This window comes from Cnephaeus nilssonii (genome assembly GCF_951640355.1).
Source record: "Cnephaeus nilssonii genome assembly, chromosome: 2".
In the NCBI taxonomy this organism is placed as follows: Eukaryota; Metazoa; Chordata; class Mammalia; order Chiroptera; family Vespertilionidae; genus Cnephaeus; species Cnephaeus nilssonii.
The window spans coordinates 62,161,011-62,180,954 of record NC_137073.1 but is presented as its reverse complement, the minus strand read 5'-3'; the positions used below and the strand labels follow the sequence as shown (position 1 = coordinate 62,180,954).

Sequence of the window (19,944 nt, the reverse complement as noted above, 5' to 3'; positions counted from 1 at the left end):
AATAAATGTAACTAAATACCACTTATTTCTCAAAAACAAATTTGTGTCTCTATAAAATCTATTGAATCATATTCAAATTACTAAGAACACTGCCAATTTGACTAACTCGATAACATAGTAGGAAACATCAAAGTAAAAAGTAAATTATTTGGTTAAGCATCTTTATATTTTTCTTATGTGATGTTAAGCACCTGGATATTTTTAAAACATCTGGACAATAAAAACATACACACACAAACTTACCTTTCATCACACTGTTTTGGTTACATAGACATAGTAGGTAACTCTTTCCAAGATCTTTATTAGCAAAATATGCTCCAATCAAAAGAAATACACAGGAAACCAAATGACTTGATCTTTTCCCCCATTCTCTCCCACACAAGATTTTTGAGCAAAAGATTAACTATCAGGATAACTTAAGATACATTTGGTTTCTTTAATCATCCATTTCAAGGAATCTTTTCCTTTCTGATTTACGAAACAAAGGTTTTTGATAAACATTGATTAGCTTGGCTTACACACAATAAAACATTTAAGAATTTTCTTGACAATTTCCCCCAAGATCATTCTTTTCAGGGATCCAGAAAGTTATGTCAGATTAAATCAATCTTGGCTTTGTTACAAAAAAATATAAATTTTAACAATAAAGAAGATATATATCAGAAGGGATGCTCTAGTACTTAGACATTTCTTATACCTGTCCTTCAAAATTCATTCCATACTATGTTCAATAATCCACAAATATATTTCTATAGTACACTATTATTAATTTGATATCGAAGTTGCTTTTATTTATTTTTATTTTATTTTATTTTTTGTAAATCTTCACCCAAGGATATTTTTCCATTGATTTTTAGAGAGAGTGGAAGGGAGGGGGAGATACACAGAGAGAGAAACATCCATGTGAGAGAGACACATCGATTGTTTGCCTCCCACACACCCCCTGAATGGAGCCAGGGATGGAGCCTGCAACCGAGGTACATGCCCTTGACCAGGAATCGAACCGAGACCCTTCAGTCTGAGGACCGATGCTCTAGCCATTGAGCCAAACCAGTTAGGGCTGAAGTTGCTTTTATCTGCCATGCTGCTTATATGATGATAAATTTGGAATAAGACAGTAATATTGTGGAATAATAATATATTTTCTCTGTTGATTTATTCAATAATGGGAACTACTATTCTTAAATATACAGCATTTGCCAAATCTCAACATTGCTTAAATTTAATCTAATGACGTCAAACCCACTTTTACTTCTTTTTTTAAAAATCACTATGACAAATTTTTGCTTCAATTCTTAGCCATGTCAGTTTTATATCTTTACAATAACTTTCTAACACAATTCTAATTTTCAATTTATGTTGCTCTTAAGGGGAATAAAGTTCTCAGAATTGACCTAAATTTTCTAAGGTCTGGCCTAAGACCAATACAAGATGAGACCAAATGGGTAGGGTCTAGATTTGTTGAAATGCACCGTTTCTTTATCCACACCTCAGAAAAGATCTGCTACAGATGTGGATGAGGGATGCCAAATCTTAGCCAGGAATAATGTATGAGTACCTATCCCAAGTGTCAACTGCTCAAGGAATCAACATTGCAATAAAAAATTAGGATGTCATATTTCTTTACTCAGACCTCTCCATGGCCAAGTCAGTTCCTTTTAGAAAACCCACTTGGGCTCACATTATCTCCTAATTAAATCTACTTTTTTATTCTTTTTTTTAACTTTAATATTTTGTGTCATATTTTTCATATTTTTATTTATCCATTGATTTTCTTTGTCAGCATCCGAATTCTATAATCCACTTCCACTTTTCCAAATTTGGAAAAGTGCTTTACATTAGTTACTTTATAATTTTATAGTATTACTTAAACTTAACTTGAAACATAGAAGGCTAGTAAGCTATGCTTAATATAAAATAAACTTTAACCCTATAACTTTTCTAACATTATTTACCCAGGCAAAGTAAATTTAAAAATATAAAAAGTAAATATATTAAAGCAAATGTAATTCCTTTCTAAGACATCAGCTTTTGAAATTTCAGATTCACTTGCTTGCTTAACTTTGTTTTACAAATGTAGCCACTATCTATTTTTATTCCTTAAAATGACATAGGGTATCACGTAAAAGAGAATTTTGTATTGTTCATTCTGATGTAGGTGAAAATCTGTGTAAGTACAGATATGAACACACAGAACATATTATGGCTTTGAATTCTACCTTTAATTTTAGAAACATTCTTCCAACACACATGGCACTGCTTTCTTCAAAAGGATTTTATTATACTAAACTTAAAGGAACATATTATATAATTCTACTTACTATTAGAACAACACATTTATTGTTTATGAAATGCTAGTTTCTTTTAAAGTATTCACATACAATAAATCATTTAATTCTCACAGCCCTACATAATATATTGCAATCTAAAGCATCTAATTGTAAAAGGAAACAAAGAGAAATTTATTTTAATACTACACCATCATTGGGAAGATGAGAAAACTGAGGTCTAAGGAAGCTAAATGTTTTTGCTCAAGGTCATCCAGCTGCTAGTAGTAGAAGAGGAGCTACTAGATCATTTAGTCTGCTTATTTTTTTCATAGGCCAGGCTGTGTTACTTTGAATTAAAAAAAAAAAAAGATCTGATTTTAGTTAAAGGCAATTATCTGGAATTGACTTATGATGCTTTGTCAACTAGAATTATGGAATTTGCCATGTGTAAAGGATAAAAATGTAATTCTATGGTTTAATAGAATTTTCTTTACTTAATGTTTCTCTCGGGCTTTATGTTTCTTTAAAGAATTCTTAATTTTTTTTTTCAAGTAATGGAATAGATTCAGTGGCAGGAAGCAAAAATAGGGAGAATAATAGATTTACAATTTAAACAAAAGGGCATGTTACCTGATTTATTGTTCCTTGGTATCTTGAGTGATAAAAAAATTTCTTCAAACAATTCTTGAACATTTTTTTCCAGCTTCAAAAAGGATTTTATAAGCTGTGATAAGAATTCAAGTTCATCTAAGGAAATAAAAAAATTTTGTCCTTTCTGTGGGCATTCAGAAGTAACTGTGAAAAGAGAAGATCATTACTATATAGTACATTGTACTTTTTTTTTTCAGTAAATACTATAACAATCTATGTGATTACATAAACAATCAAAACTAATTAGACCTTCAATAAATAAACCAAGTTTGCTCTTTAAGAAATACATATAAAATCTTCTAGGAGAGTCTTTTCTTCTGGGACACTGGAGATGAGTATTCTCTTTAATACAAATATGACAAATGATTGTATTTATTCTCAGAGCTATAAACAGGAATGTGATTTGTTGTTGTAAAATCATATCTTATACAATTTTATTTTTTTAAAAGTCTGGAACAACTTTAATCTAGTCACAAGGAAACTTAAGACAAATCCAAGTTGATGGAAATTCTATAAAATAGCTAATCTATACTCTTCAAAAGTACTGTGTCCAGAAACACAGACTAGTTTTGACTAGACAAATGATCTAGTCAAAGGAGTCTAAAAAGACATGACAATTGAAATTAATACATAATCAGGCCCTGGCTGGGTAGCTCAGTTGCCTAGAGTGTTGCCCTGATACCCCAAGGTTGTGTGTCCATCCCTGATCAGGCACATACAAGAAGCAAACAATAAATGCATAAATAAGTGGAACAACAAATCCATGTTTCTCTCTCTCAAATCAATAAAAAAGTTAATACTAGTACATGATTAGTATTTTATTTATTATAAAGGACTTTATTGGGGTAAATTGGTGAAATCTGAGTAATGTCTACAATTCAATGCTATTATTGCATGACTTAATTTTCTGATTTAGATAACTATAGTGTGGTTATGAAAGAGAATGCCCTTTTGTTTAAGAAATATACATTAAAGTATATAAAGGCAAATGGCTGTAGCCTATTCTCAGTTCAGGGAAAAATATAGTTTTAAGAGAAAGAGAATGCAAATGTGAAAATGTGGCAAAATAGTAATATTTAAGGAATCTATATATTTTTGTAGTCTGAAATTAAAACAAATACTTTTAAAGACTAGATAAAAATACATAAATCTTCAAGATCTTAGAAGTATCGTTACTATATCACCAATAACAAGAAAATTAACGTAGTAGTTGAAGCTAGACTATATAATTCATGAAACCATGTTTTAAAAAATAACCTGTAAAAATAATTGTAATATCTATAGCTTTCTAAAGAACAATACACCTTAAAATAAACATAATTATTTTCCTTTTATAATTATGCTACTTTCAAGTCACACTACAATTTTAATATGATAGAAAAATATCTTAAGCTTTTTAAGAATATAGAGACTAAGACTGACCTCACCAAATGGCACCTTTGACCAAGTTTTCAAGTATTTAAAGAATCCTTTATTATTGCCACTTCTTAAAACACTTAATTACAAACTGAAAATGTTGAGTACTATTATAAAATAAGCATCAAGTTCCTTTGCAGAGAAAAAATTAAGAGTGCTACTTAGAAATGATGTTAAGTTCTGGTGATTCCATGTAAAAATTGGTTACCTTCATCATATGAATTTAGAAGGAAGATTCCAATAATGTAGCAATTTTATGGGTAATTCATAAACTTTAAAATTTTTACAACAAACTTGTAACCATATAACACAGTTTTTTACTGAGGACCAAAATTGTTATGGTATCATTGCAGATAATATGAGAGAAACCTGTCAACCAACTTAAACTGTGGAATTTAGTCCTATTCTTTCTCTTTTTTTATCCTCACCCAAGGATATGTGTGTTTGTTTATTTTTTAGTTTGCGGGGGCCTGATGCGGCGGGGATCTCCCTTTTCCGCGTCCCGCTCGGAAAGAGAGATGAACGAACCAGTTCTAAGTGGAGGCGACCAGGGATTGAGAAATATAAAAAATAAAGAGAGGAGAGATAGATTTGAAAGCTGGGGCTGGGTGGATCTTTCTGTGCCTGGCTGAGGCCACAGAACAGATCCAGACTGCAAAGCTGAGGCTTTATTTATAATCAGGGACAAACAGGCAATTAACAATGTTCTTGTAAGTTTCACTTGTTTTGGCAGCACTTGCTGCCCCTCCCACAGCCCACTAGCTACCCAGGAAAGATCTAGGGATCAGTAACAGGATCAGGCTTAATTATGCTGGGAGGGGTCTGCCCTCCAAACGAACTTGTTTGTGACCCTGCCACAGGTCAGTCCGAGGCTTAACCCTATAACCGCTTCCTACATTAGTTTATAGAGAGGAGGGGGAAGAGAGAAAGAAAGAGAGAGAGAGAGAGAGAGAGAGAGATTGATGTGAGAACAAAACATTGATAAGTTGCCTCCGATATGTGCGCCAACCAGGGATAGAACCCACAACCTAGGTATGTGCCCTAACGGGCAATAGAACCCGCAACTTTTTGGTGGACTGGACAATGTTTTAACCAAATGAGCCATCTGACAGGGCAGTCCTCTTCTTAAAGAGTTAAAAAAAAAAAAAAAAGGTTTGAAAAAAAATCTATGAGTATCTACTAAAACTCTGTTTCATCTCTAAATTGATGTTAGTCTTACATACAAAGTCTGTTTTTAAACAGCCCTACTCACATCTACCGTTCTTCCATAGGCAAGCCAGAGAACAGAACACATACAACAATATATATAGCTAAGATTCTGCTATTAAAATCATGACCTAAAAATGAAGAGATAAATAGATTACTATTCGTTTAGCAATTGCTTGATTCTCACTTGGTCTATTTGATCTCTGTTAAGTTTTGCTCATATAGATGGAGGGGTTGGTTTAACCTTGTAAATATTAAAGATGTTGCTTTTAAAAGTAAATGTTTATAAGCCAAATTTTCAATGATTAAGAGTCTGTCCTACTTCAATAGAAATGATATGTATTTAAGAAGGTTTTGTGTAGCTCAATTCTAAACCAGAAGTATTGTTTATGTTTATAAACTAAGCAAAAAAGCTCCCCCCCCCCCCCCGCCGCAAAAGAAATTGAGTCAAAACACTAAAGCTAATAGTGCTACTTATTTAAAAATTATATAGGGTATGAGGATTCTACTTGAAGAGATCTTACCTACATGTCCTGCATTTAGAAGGATTTTATATTTCAGAAATTTAAGAATATTGAAAGATAAATCCATTTAATTCAATTTATCTTTATAAATTAACACTGAGAGAGGACAGAATAATATGTATGACCTAAATTTCATCATTTTTGTCCCAAAGAAGCAATGATAATGATAGAGGTCCATTAACTAGCAGTCCTTATTTCCTATTACCTTTAGCTCAGTGTTCTCCCAAGGAGTATTGTGAGGATTCTTAACTTTTGGGGAAAATAATTCTGTTATAATTAATTTTGTGAAAGTTCAACTAAGGCAAAATTAAACACAAAAGATGACATAGCATTTCCCAAACTTATTTCTCTTACTTTCCCCACAGTATCTCACAGGACTTGTGTTTTAATCATCACACCTTAGCTCATGATTTCTATTTGCCTAAGCATATCTATTTTTCTGTTCTTCAGAGTCTTCACTGTTAACCAAATTAGGAAAGTTTCTCTCAGCAGAAATCACTAAATTAATCTCTTTTCCTTCTTTAAGATTCTGTTTGCTGCTCTCCGCCAAGTCACCTTTTACAGAAAACCTTATCTGGATATAATCAGTCCAGGAGTTCTACTTCCTCCTCTAAGCCAACTTGGCCTTTATTTGTTGGTATTTGTTTGTTTGCTTGTTTGTTTGTCATTATGGAAATATTTTGCTTCAAGACATTTTGGACATTTATGTTTATACACAGGCAACTATGTTTAGCTGGCCATCAATCATTGTTATAAAATATCTAAAATAATGATTGTTGCTTTATGTAGGATGAGTTCTATGATTCTTAGGAAATACAAATTTCTCCTAAATCCTAATACTAGTATAGAGAAAAGAATAAATTTCTATTTTAAGGTAAACTTTAATTTACTGTCAACTAACAATGAGTAAGTCATATAAATAATAACTAGATAGTTGAAAGTTTTTTTCCTCTATACAATTTTAATAAATTTTTTTCTAAAATATAAAATTCTCTGCTTTCCTATTATTTAAAGTATTTGAACACAATATAAATTTTTCTTTATGATGCTTATGATGAAAGCTACTTATTTCTATGCTGCTCTCAGGGACTAATGTCTATCCTGTCAAAGGGCATTTCTCAAATGGATAATCATTTGAAAAGGGTTCTATGATCAAATAGGTTTGGGAACTGCTGCATAGGAAATAATCTTTAAAGTGATTCACAATGCAAATTAGCATGTTAAAGTCTCTATTTACTTGTATAATAATGTAATTTTTAAATAAATTAATGTTTTTCAAACTTTTTAAACCAAAGAATGCATTTACCAATACATTTATTAACACCTTGGAATTCCTAAAAAAAAAAAAAAATTTAAGGGAAAACTGCTCTGGATTATACTCTTACAAAATTTCACCATGAAAAAATATGCACAGATATTCATTGCACTATTGTCCTAAGTAAAAACATTAAAATGAGGGAGGGAGGGAGGGAGGGAGAGAGGGAGAAAGAGAGAGAGAGAGAGAGAGAGAGAGAGAGAGAGAGAGAGAGAGAGAGAGAAATGTTATATCACATAGAGAATATAAACTCAAAAATATGATATAAACTACAGAATATATACTTAGAGGTGTTTCTCACCTAGTGGCTAATAGTTAAAATATTAACTCCATTCTCTTATAGAAAAAGTAAGGACTTTGAAAATAAATCTAGAAGGGCATTAGGGCTCCTCACAACAAAGCAGCATTTGGAATAATTATCAAAGCCCAGCTAAATCAGACAAACCATAAAAATAGAGCTAGTAGCTGAAAGCACACATATTATTTTTCAAAACCATTAGCAACAGAATTCTTGTTAATAATAGCATTAAGATACAGGAGAAAATGAGAAGCTAGAAAATCAGATAATCTGAAGCTGGTGGATCAGTATAATAGGATAAAAGGTGCACATTTTTGTTTTCCCAAGAAAAACGAACACTAGCCACCCTATTATTGAATGTGAAGGGATCTATTTCCAGTGAGGAAGTATTCTTGGTGCCACCAGACAAGTGATGTGAAAGAGAGGTGACACACAAAAGGTACTGAGAGTCTCATTATTTCAGATGAAATTCATGACATAATCCAAATGGAATATATTTGCTCCAGAGGGACCACATAGGAACAAAAAATAAGCAGCATTTTTTGCCAGCACCCTAGTCACTTCCTGAGAGAAGGTGGGACTGGGAGCACACGGGCTTTGCAGTGGCCTGAAGGAGCACTGTGTCTTCCTAAGCACCGGCCTCGGGCCCAGGTAGCAGGGGAAGGAACAGCATAGAAGCATTATGAAGAAACAAACACCAAGAAGAAATAGAGGCTGTTTCTTTCCTCTTTTCTCCAGCATTATTTTTGTAACTTATTTTTCAAATTTGAATGACTAGGAAAGCATCTGAGGTAAAACTAAGATAAGTAATAGCCCTGACCGGTTTGGCTCAGTGGATAGAGCGTCGGCCTGCGGACTGAAGGGTCCCGGGTTCCATTCCAGTCAAGGACTGGCATATCCCCAGTAGGGGGTGTGCAGGAGGCAGCTGATCTGTGTTTCTCTCTCATCGATGTCTCTAACTCTCTATCCCTCTCCCTTCCTCTCTGTAAAAAATAAATAAAAAATTAAAAATTAAAAAAAAAAAAGAGAAATAGTTCCACCTTAGTTTTAAAAACTGAATTGTTTCTTATCTCTTTTTAGGAAGCTTCCATATGTACCACTGAAAACATTCAGGGTAAAACTGTTAGAGAAATTGAGTAAATAAATGAGTGAATAAATGATTAAAAGGATGAAGTTGTTATCTTTGAGGTTGAGTGAAAATGCAACCCAACACTAGATGAAGATATGGACATTTAGATTCCTCACGGATGTCAGAACACATCTTCTGGCTGGGTGGTGAGAGATTAGAGAGAGGATTACAGGGGAAGCTGAGCCTCCTAACAGTTAATGAATCTGAATTTGAAGTCAGAAAACATTTAACTCTTGGAAGATGGAAGTTGGATTCCTCCGACTCTCTGGTTTCCCCACTTCTGTCCCCCCGCCCCCTCCATGTTTTATTAGGTGGCATGCTGCTATTTATAATACCACTACCCGAGGCACAAGCGGCCTTAGAGTAGTTAGCGTGTAGAATTAGGAGCCAGATGGCCTGGATTAAGGTTCTGGCACTATTCCCTACTAGCTGTGTGACTTTGGACATTTACTTGGTCTCTCTGTGCCTCAACAGTGTATGAAGTTTATCTTATAGCAGTAACTGAGGGGAGTCACTTCCTCTATGAAGCCTGCCTCCGATCCCAGACCAGCTTAGTTTCCTATTCGCCATGCTCCTTCCTATTTTACCCGGCACATACCTTCATTTAGCTCTGTGTCGCATTCTAATTGTTAGTTTGGGAGATGTCTCCAGAAACTTTAATCTCCTGAAAGACAGAGATCTTTCCCCCCATGATTCCATTCCCACTATTCATCAGAGTGTCTACATGAATGAATGATTTAAAAAGGATACATATTGCTGAGTGTCAGAGACAAAACTAACTGCTTCTTACTCATTTTGTTTGGCTCTTTCTTCCTGCCATTAACATGTTTCTTTAGTAAAATACTAATATTAAATGAGTTGAACATTAATTACTGTATGTCAATTTGAATAGGAAATATTTTGGGAAGAAAGAATAAACATCATATCAGAGACCTGTTTCACTATTAACTACTTTAAGTACTGCTGCTCTATAATGGACTCCATCTCTAAGCTTAAACATTTATAAAGTTGAATGGTAGTCCCACTCCAAGACCTACCACTGCTTATTTTATGTGTCAATCCTTTAAAAATTGGGTATTTTTGAGAGTGTGTGTCTCATCTTTTTTGAGAATCTAATACAACCTATGCATTTATGTTCATAAAAACAGTACTTTGCATATAATTCTAGGAAGTTCCCAGATCCTCTGCGGCCTGAGGGATTGATCACCTGGTTGAGGATCTCTTCCTCGGTCTGTCTGACTTTATAAGAAGTAGCACGCATTGCACTCCCTCCCACTAAGGAGACAACTCCTAAAAACTCCTACTTCCCTTTGCAAGAAGAATAGGTCCCAACCAGCTTCTACTTAATCTCATTACTCTTCCCAAGTGATAAAATAAAAGGTCTCAAAACATTAACACAGACAACTAACTCTCTTGCTAACTATGACCTAATCCCTGCTTAAGGTGAGGGGATAAAATGAGGAGAACTAGCCCAGCCAGCATGGCTCATTGGTTGAGCATTGACCTAGGAACCAGGAGGTCACAATTCGATTCCCGGTCAAGGGCACATGCCCAGGTTGTGGGCTCGATCCTCAGTGTGGGGCGTGCAGGAGGCAGCCAATCAATGATTCTCTCTCATCATTGTTGTTCCTATCTCTCTCTCTCCCTCTCCCTTCCTCTCTGAAAGCAATAAAAAATATATATTTTAAAAATGAAGAATAACTAATGCTCTACCCTTTTAGGAACTTAGACAAACACAGAGATTAGTACTAAGTGGCCACTGTTTTGAGAGTGGTATATGACAACCAAAACATTCTATTCAAAAAGAATGAATTGCTAGTATATATTATACCTGCATTTTCTGTAACTTCTTTTTCTGATTGGTCTAGGCTAGTGGTCGGCAAACCGCAGCTCGCAAGCCACAAGCGGCTCTTTGGACCCTTGAGTGTGGCTCTTCCACAAAATACCACGTGCGGGAGCGCACATACAGTGCAATTGAAACTTCGCGGCCCATGCGCAGAAGTCGGTTTTCGGCTCTCAAAAGAAATTTCAATCGTTGTACTGTTGAAATTTGGCTCTGTTGACCAGTGGTCGGCAAACTCATTAGTCAACAGAGCCAAATATCAACAGTACAACGATTGAAATTTCTTTTGAGAGCCAAATTTTTTAAACTCAAACTTCTTCTAACGCCACTTCTTCAAAATAGACTCGTCCAGGCCGTGGTATTTTGTGGAAGAGCCACACTCAAGGGGGCAAAGAGCGCATGTGGCTCACGAGCCGTGGTTTGCCGACCACTGGTCTAGGCCAAGACAGTTGTTACACTTAAATTTTGCAGCCTTTGATAGGATGGGCAATAGTGATCTAAAGACAGGTAGACACATGGACAGAGAGAACCACCGTGTTTGGAATAAATCCCGACAACGCACCAAAAGCCCCCACGTGACAGGGAAGTTTGCTGCTCCCTTTGGAGGGGCCCACGCAGCAAAAATATCATTGCTTCACCACCCAAGAGAAACCTAACTGGCTGAAAATCGTGGCAACAGAGTGACCTTGAAGCTATTTTTCTGGGTCAATGAGAAAAACTTAAAAGAAACTACCTCTATTATTACCCTTTTCTGATTCCCAGGCCAGCACTGGCTCCACTGGATGTTACCTAAACGTACTGTTAAATGATAACAAAATTCTCCCACACTCTATTCCATCTTCTCTGGCAAAAGCTGTCAGTATTACATTAGCAAGGGATCAGACTTCTCTCTCAGTTGCCAAGGGTATGATACTCCTGTACCTCTCCTATTTTCTATCTTATTTTGCTTTCTTTGGCTGAGAACATGAGAGAGAATATCTGAGTCCTGATGCAGTCACTGTTAATTGAAGATGCTAATCAAAGAATGGTTTACCTTTGAATTCAGCCAAAATTGAGAATTGTACCCTGGACAAATTTCTGAATATTTTCTCAACTGACCTTTTCCCTTTTATGCTAGTTTAACTCCAAGTTATAAATACATAGATATGCTGACCCTTTCAGGGAACATCTTAATATAAAAGACATCTACAGTGTAATAAATGGGGTTTCAATTCTAAGTAATGTATGCTAATGGCACATTATTAATGAAATATCTTCCTAATATTCATTTCTTGGTCTCAATTTTTTGCTAGAGTTCAGTTAATTATCTCTTTTCATATGTGTTACTTCTAGTATCATGACTAAAAATTAACCTATAGAAAACACTTAAACTAAGTTAACAATCATTTTTACTATAATCTAAGGTTGTACCTGAGAATTGATAATTCACTTGTTAAAGAAATATGCTATGACAAAGATGTGCCATTATCAGCTCTTAATATAACACATTAAAATTAATTTAAAAATTTAGCACTGGAATAAAAATAAAGCTATCATCAAAAAGATGGATTTAAGTTGACACCTGCTGAGTGTGCTTCCTAATATATTTTCTAATTGAATCATAAACCTTTCAAAAGAGATTGGGCTTTTTTCCTTTTTTATACTAAAAAATAAAGAGTAAGATACTCTTTACACTTTTTTTTTTTATCAAGTAGGCAGATTATAATACCTACGACTGTACGTTAAAATGAATATGAAAATGACAGCCGTAGGGGTGATGGAAATCTCTTGTACCCTCCCGGAAATTTGTGCTCATGAACTCAGCATTCTAACAGAGAGCAGGGAAGCCACTTCTCAGGTGTGATGGCTCTTCAGAGAATAAATTCTATAGTTAATTTTACCCTTTAGCTGCCTTCCTCACCTAAGAAATAGTTAATTAACCAAAAGGCAAAGACATACTTCCCTCCAACTTCAAATATGACATTGGAGCACCTCGGTGTCAGATACTGTCTTTTACATCGTCTTGCCTCAAAAGGCCTAGGAGCTGCAAATAGCATTTTAAAGTGGGTTTTACTTGCTAATTCAACAAATTAGCAAATAATACATGTACTAGGATTAGGCACTGTGTGACAGAAAGGAGATAGGTAGGAGAGAGGCTCAGAGTGAATCTGAAAACAGGACAGGGTGACTAACAAGGGCCACAGCTCAGACCAATCACCACCAGCTCCCTGTGGCCAGTCCTGTCTCTTCAGAGTATAGTTATCTCTCTTTAACTATTTAAGTTCAGGCAAGAAGAACTGTTTTAGGTTCAACATATAAGAAGAATTCAGAGCTAAGAAAGTATATAGATAAAAAAACTAATTGGAGAAAATATCAAGGGTTGATTGCCATCATATTTTGGTACAAATGGTTGATCCTGGGCTCTGTTGTTCTGTTATGGTTTGTTTCATGGAAACATTTTTTTTAATTAAAAAAAAAAAAAGGTAAATAGAAAATACATGAAAATTTAAGCAACTGGACCTAAGTTGCTTTTTTGAATATATAAACAAATCCTAGATTTCGTTTATTTTTATGCTACAATGAAAAACATAAAACTTTGTCCAACAAACACAAATACTTAAAAATTTGCTTGTATTGTATTTGGGTCCAGTGTTGGTGGTGACTGGGTTGTGACAAAAAAAGAGAGAGAAGAGTAGATAGACAGGGAGAAAAAGAGAAAGGCAGAGAGAGGCTGGGGGGAGGCCGGCACCTCCAGGGTGAGGGATGCATCTTGGGATGGTCTGTGAGCTGACCTGGCTTTTCTCTTTGTAAAAGGAGTGGGAAAAATCAAAACAATAAGAATACTTCACGACATGTGAAAACTATATGAAATTCAAGTTTCAGGGCCCACCAATAAGGTTTCTTTGGAACACAGCCTCCCTGCTTTGTTTGCGTTTTGTCCATGGCTCCTTTGTGACACAACAGCAGAACTGAGTAGTGGAGGCAGAGACTATGTGGCCTGCAAAGCGTAAAGTGGTAACTATTTATCCCTTCAGAGAAAGGGCTAGCGCTGCCCTTAGAAGAATAGGGAGAATGCAAAAGACAGTCACAGAGAAGTTGACAAGCAGAGGGAGAAACCCTGGTTAAATGGGTGGCGGGGAGGAGAAAAGATGAAATGGAGATCAAATAACTACAGCTCCATTTACTGAACACACACTATATGGTAAAAACTTTATACATGTTATTTCTACTATTCAGTGGAGCCATAACGAGAAAACTGAGGCTCAGAGAAGGTAAGTTACTTATCAGTGAGGAACAAAGTAAACATAGTCTTTGAGAAAAACAGCAGCAGCACCAGATTTTACGGGAAGAACAAAGTGTGAATGTCTCGAGTCAATTTCTGTGAGCAGTTTGAATCTGTATGATCCATACTGGAATAATACGGACCATTTTTGGCCGTCAACTAGAGCCAATCTATTCTTCAGCCAATTTTAGGAATCATCTTTTATTTTTCTCTTTCAAACAACAAGCTCTATCAATGATAATAATAGAAAATACTTTATTTTATTTTATATTTACTAGTACACTAATCATATCAACTTTGTGAAGAAAGCACCAATACTAGCATTTACCCCCAAGCATGAAGAGGTCAAAGGAATTGCTCAAGGTCACAAAACTCAAAGTAGCTTTTGAAATGCACCTTATTGGTATCAAGCTGTAGTAGGTATCAGAATTCCCTGGAGAGCGGTCAACACGGGGATTGCCAGGCCATCCCCTAAGTTTCTGATTGAGTGAGTCTGGGGGGAGCCTGATGAGAATTTAGATTGGTCCCATGTTCTAGGTGATGCTGTCGCTGCTGATTTGGAAATCACATCCTGAGAACTATTACTCTATCGCCTCTCCATGATTTCTGTGTCCTCCCACCTAGCAGTCCTGTTCTCAATTTTTAAGGCTTTGCTGCAGTATAAACGCTCATCAAAATTCACACTTGGGTTCTCGGGGGGGAAAATGATCTTCTAGGAGGTTTTCTTATTCTCCCAGCTCAGGAGATCTTATACATCACTGGACAAGTTCTATTTCTGAAACACTTCTCTCAAGTTACTTTAAAACTTGAACAAACATGTATAATTTCAACATCAAAGACTGGTTTTCAAGACTCTGTAATCTGCCTGTATGCCATATATCACCTTATTCGGTTATCTGTTTATTTGACACAGCTTTTGTCTGCCTAGCACCGTTTTTCCCTTTCTGGGGATAAGCTGATCCCTTGGCTAATCAGAGGACCCCTTGGGACTTTGTTGTTTTGTTTGTTTGTTAATCCTCACCTGAGGATATATTTCCCATTGATCTTTAGAGAGAGTAGAAGGTAAGAAGGGAGGGGGAGAGAGAAACATCGATGTGAGAGAGATAAATCCATTGGTTGCCTCCCACACATGCGGATTGTACCTTCAACTGAGGTAACGCGCCCTTGACTGGAAATTGAGACCCTTTGGTGCACAGGCCAGCACTCTCACCACTGAGCAATACTGGCCAGCCCCCCCCCCCCCCCCCCCCCTTAAGACATTTTGAACAGAGGTTAACAGGAAAGCTGTTAGGATATGAGCAGGAAGCTGTCAGCGGTACATACCCTACTGAGTGGAGAAACTGGCTTGAGAATGAAGTCATCGCATTGGAGAGTAACAAAAGCAACAGATGGTGAAATACAGCTTGAAAGCTAATTACAAGTTGCTCAGGCCTCTAGCAATCCTCCCGTTTCTATTCTTCCAGAGATTTAATTGTTTAGCTCTATATTGTGTGAATTACCACATTCTTCTTTAATAAATGCCCCTCCCTTTTTTAGCATAAGAAGCAGAGTTGAGGAATGGGAGAACAAGTATGTCACTTGCAAGCTCAGAGCCCTGGCTAATGCCTTTGTCAATAATATGTACAATAGGTCCTATGTGCCAGTCGCTTCACAGTCTCCAACAGTGACCTCTCCCACTGCTATGTCTGAACTACAAGGGAAGCTCTTCTCCTTTCCCTCTGCCTACATAAGGCCTGCTCATCCTTCAAGGCCAAACTCAAGTCCAAATCCTTCATTAGGTTTTTCTAGCTTGCTCTTCCTTACACAAAAATCTCCCTTCCCTGGATTCCTAATGCACTTAGTCTTATAAAATTAATTTAATATGGTATTATCTATTTTTCCCCTTTCATATTGCTTTGTGAGTTAGTCTTTTTCAGTTCTAGATTTGAAGGCACTTGAAGATAATAAATTGATTTCAAACTTCAGAAACAATTGCTAGAGAAAACCAGTTTTGTTTTATTTTTTCTGCAAAAGAAATGTAATGAACTGCTCCAGAGTTGAGCTGTGGGTGAAGATGGGTGGTAGAGAGTAAGCCTGAGCTACAGACTAAGACACCGTGTCGCAATTCTCAGGGTTGAGTGATGAGATGGGAGAAGCCAGGAGACCTGAGAAACGAGGCCCGCATTTTCTTTCTGTTGTGCCTTGTAATTTAACTCTCCGTTCTGTTTACATTCTCTGCTTTGCATCATAGGAAAGCAGCAGAAAGTGAACACTGTGGTTCATCTCTTTCCGCTTTCTGCTACTCCAGATACTGTCCGTTTGCAACCAACACAGTCCCAATTCATCTTGATCACCCTGGATGGAAGTCAGAGGGAACCCCTACCTCCTGGAATCACTCTCTCAGAACTCTGCTGCTTGTCTGCATAACTCCCAGTGTTACAGAAAACCGGAGAAGAACCAAGCAACACTTAGAGAGATAGTTACATTTATTACACGCAGGTCCAGAGGATAATGTCTCTCAAATTCTGGGCCCCAACATGGAGGAACTTTCCCTATTTATATGTTTTTACCTTCTTTGTCTCCCAAATATGGGGTGTTTCTGGCCCCCTTTTGCAAGTTCTTAAAGAGCCCCTATGTGCTGGGGCCTTGAGACCTCAACCAGAGGCCTGGCCTGGTGCCAGCACTGACAACTTCGTCCGGGGAAGGTTTAATGGCCTCTCTGAAGTGGGAGTAGTCTTATTTTCCTTATTATTTAACCAAGCAAGCATTTACAGAAGCCAAAAAGCAGGGTTAAAATTTCAAACAGCAGTTTTTATATAAGATGGATGCTCCACCAGCAGCTTTTTATATATTCATATTTTATTTCTCAGTCTAGATGGGAAGCAAGGGTCTTCCACTTTTTGGAATGCCTATTAATCTTTGCAGAATATTTTTTAAATAGTAGGGACTCAATTAATAAGTTGATTAGTTGGCGAGTACATTATACTTCCAGATACTGATTTATTTCAAGGAAATGAAGAAAATGAATCAATTAAGAAATATTCATTGAACTCCTGTCGTGTGTTAGGCAGTGGATTGGGTGCTGGGGAAAATAAATAATACTTGCCCTTGAGGTGCTTCGGGTCCATATGGGAAGACAGACCCCTAATTAGATATTTTAATAGAATATGCTAAGAGCTTTGAGAAAGGCATATGGAGATACTGTGGGAGCATGGAATAGAGGCTCTAGCTTAGATAAAACTTCCTGGAAGAAATGACACATGAACTGTCATAAAGGATCAATGGGAATTAGGCAAGAAAGGAAGGAGGATGGTAAAGAGGTAGGAGACAGGACTAGAGACTGAGAAATATGAGGTGGGGAGAGGCATGGGATGAGGCTGGAGAAGGCAGGTGCTGGGTGAAGGAGGGCTTGATTCGTAATACTGAATAGTTGGGGCTTTATGCTGACAGTGATGAGGAGCCATTGAAGAGCTGCACACAGGAGAGTGGTGTATGCTGGGCAGATGTTTTAGAGGAAACTACAAGTAATGGTAAGGAATTCAATTGTAAAACAAAACTATTTTAACAGCTCAAATAGAGAGGTGATAAAGACCTAAATTGGGCCTTGATGGCAGGAATGGAGAGGAAGAAATAGACTTGGAAATATTCAAGGGGTGAAGCAAATACATAACCTTGGGGATCATTTTGATGGTGAGAAAGGGGGGCAGACAGGGAGATGTGTCACAGTTTCTGCTTTAGAAATTATTAGTGGCATTAACTTGAATTGGGGAAGAGGAGCAGGGATCAGGGGAATGAAAAGCTCCCGTTTATCCATGCTGTGTTTGAAGTGCCTGTGGAACAGCTGAGGGACCAAATGAGCAGGCATTTAGCTCTAGAAGCATGAAGCTGTGGGTGGGGTCAGTGCTGGAGCTCAGTGGGGCAGTCACTCACATGTTGTGATGGTCAGAGTCATGAGGATAAACAAAAGAGATCCCTCGTACATCTATTATTTTAATTCAGTCTCATTCGATGATCATTATTTATTTTAAGTTGAAAAAAGTTAATACAGCACTTCCAGAGAACATTATATGAAGCATTTTAAAGAAAATGAAGTAGGCAATGAGAAATTGATTTAGAAATAACAAATATGCAGCCCTTTATCACAGTGGTATTTAGGAACACCGTATTAATATATGATGGCAAGTCACCTTGTCAGTTTAACATTATATACATATATGTATGTATGTATATATGTATATGTTTTAAATAATGATATAATGAAGTGCTTAGTTTGTGCCAGACACTATATATAACATCAATGTTAATACTTAATACACTATGAAGTAGGTTTTATTATCATTTGCATCTCTTATAATCTATAAATCTACCATTTATAGATTAAACGACTGACACTCATAGAAGACAAGCAACCTATGCAAGGCCACATAGCTGCCGAGTAGCAAAGCTAGAATGCAAAGCCACGTCTGTCTGACTCCAAAGCTCCAAGACATTGAGCATTAAGTTCCTCTCCCTCCCTTTGCCCAGACCCCTCTCCCCTTTTATTTTTGCCATGATAGGATATCTGACAAGAAAGCAATAACCTTGATAATCCAGGAGGAGGCAGGCAAGCATAGAAATTTTAGCACACACACACAAAATCATAATGAACTGATGTCTAAATGAAAACATGCATCAACCTAGATATTTATGCTTCTGAATATTTATATTTAGAACTCAGTGAGTATATATATATATATATATATATATATATATATATACACATATATATATACATATATATATACATATATACATATATATATATATACACACATACACGTTGGTTTCAGGGGCAATTTTAATTTACCTATCAAAATTTAAATTAGCTAATTCTTTGGCTCAGGAATATCACTTATAGGAATAAAACTTTCAAAGATACTAACATGAGTATACAAAGAAAAGAAACTGTGAAAGTCCTAATATCTATCAATAGGAGTTAGTTAATTAAATAATTACATAATTACATAATCATACAACACAATGGCTCGCAGCCTGTAAAAAGAATAATGCAGATCATTTTGTGCATATTGAGACAAAAGAGGTCCATGATATAGTAAGTTTTTAAAAATTGTAGAGGAATTTGTAGAATGTAGAGATATAGTACATGCACATGTGTAAGCGTGGAAGGGTACAAACCAAACCATTAATAGGGATTAATTTAGGGTGCTACAATTAAGTGCAGAGAGGCAAAAGAGATCTAACAATTTTTACTTTATATACTTAAACTGTGTACATGCACACACACATTTATATGTGTGTATGTGTATTGTATTTATATAACATTGGGCATGTACTGATATTCCTTTTGGGAAGAAAAAAATTAATATTTTTCTAAATCCAGTGAGTCAACAAATCTGATAAAATCATTTTAAATTTAGCCATATGCAAATAAATCATGCTACATCTATATTATGGAATACCACGGTGCTGCTGAAAAGAATGTCAGACCAGATTGCACTGACAGGGGAGGAGGTCATGAAATATTAATGAAAAAAAGCACATTGCAGAACAATATGTCTAGTTTGATCTCATTTTTTAAAACACAGATTTATATATTAATTCTTATATGTGCATAACAAAATTCTAGAATATTCAACAAAGTTTAAATAAGATTGGTGATCCTGGGGATTGGGAATGGAGGGGGAAATGTGAGGACTCTACTTTCTCCTTAATATATATTTGGTGGTTTTAAGTTTTATTAAAAATTTATTACTCTGATACTTTTTTAAGTAATAAAATCATTCCTAAAAAAATGTAGTTCTAGCAATAGATCACTTTATTTTCATTTTATTTCAGGTGTCTATAATTTAGCATAACTTTACATGTTTAATTGTGCACTAAGGACTGTACAAAAAGTAAAAATACTGTAATGTGTTTTCAAAATCCTAGTTGTTCTTTCTTCCATTGCCAATGTAAATCCGGCCCTGTTCACGTAATTTCCTAAATGATGAATGAGTCTCCCCATAACATTTTCATAAACAATCTAAACAATCTCAATTTTATCATTTCTTT

The 19,944-nt window shown here is 36.0% G+C and overlaps 1 protein-coding gene across 10 annotated transcripts in view; it reads right to left on the bottom strand.

Annotated features, from left to right (window-relative positions):
- The window catches only part of KIAA0825, a 366,280-nt gene that overhangs the window by 271,100 nt on the left and 75,236 nt on the right, over nucleotides 1-19,944 (bottom strand). For all 10 annotated transcript variants that reach the window (XM_079798899.1, XM_079798896.1, XM_079798902.1 and 7 more), the window contains one exon: nucleotides 2,901-3,065. In XM_079798899.1, coding sequence (XP_079655025.1) covers nucleotides 2,901-3,065 — 165 coding nt within the window. The remainder of the gene's footprint in view (nucleotides 1-2,900; nucleotides 3,066-19,944) is intronic.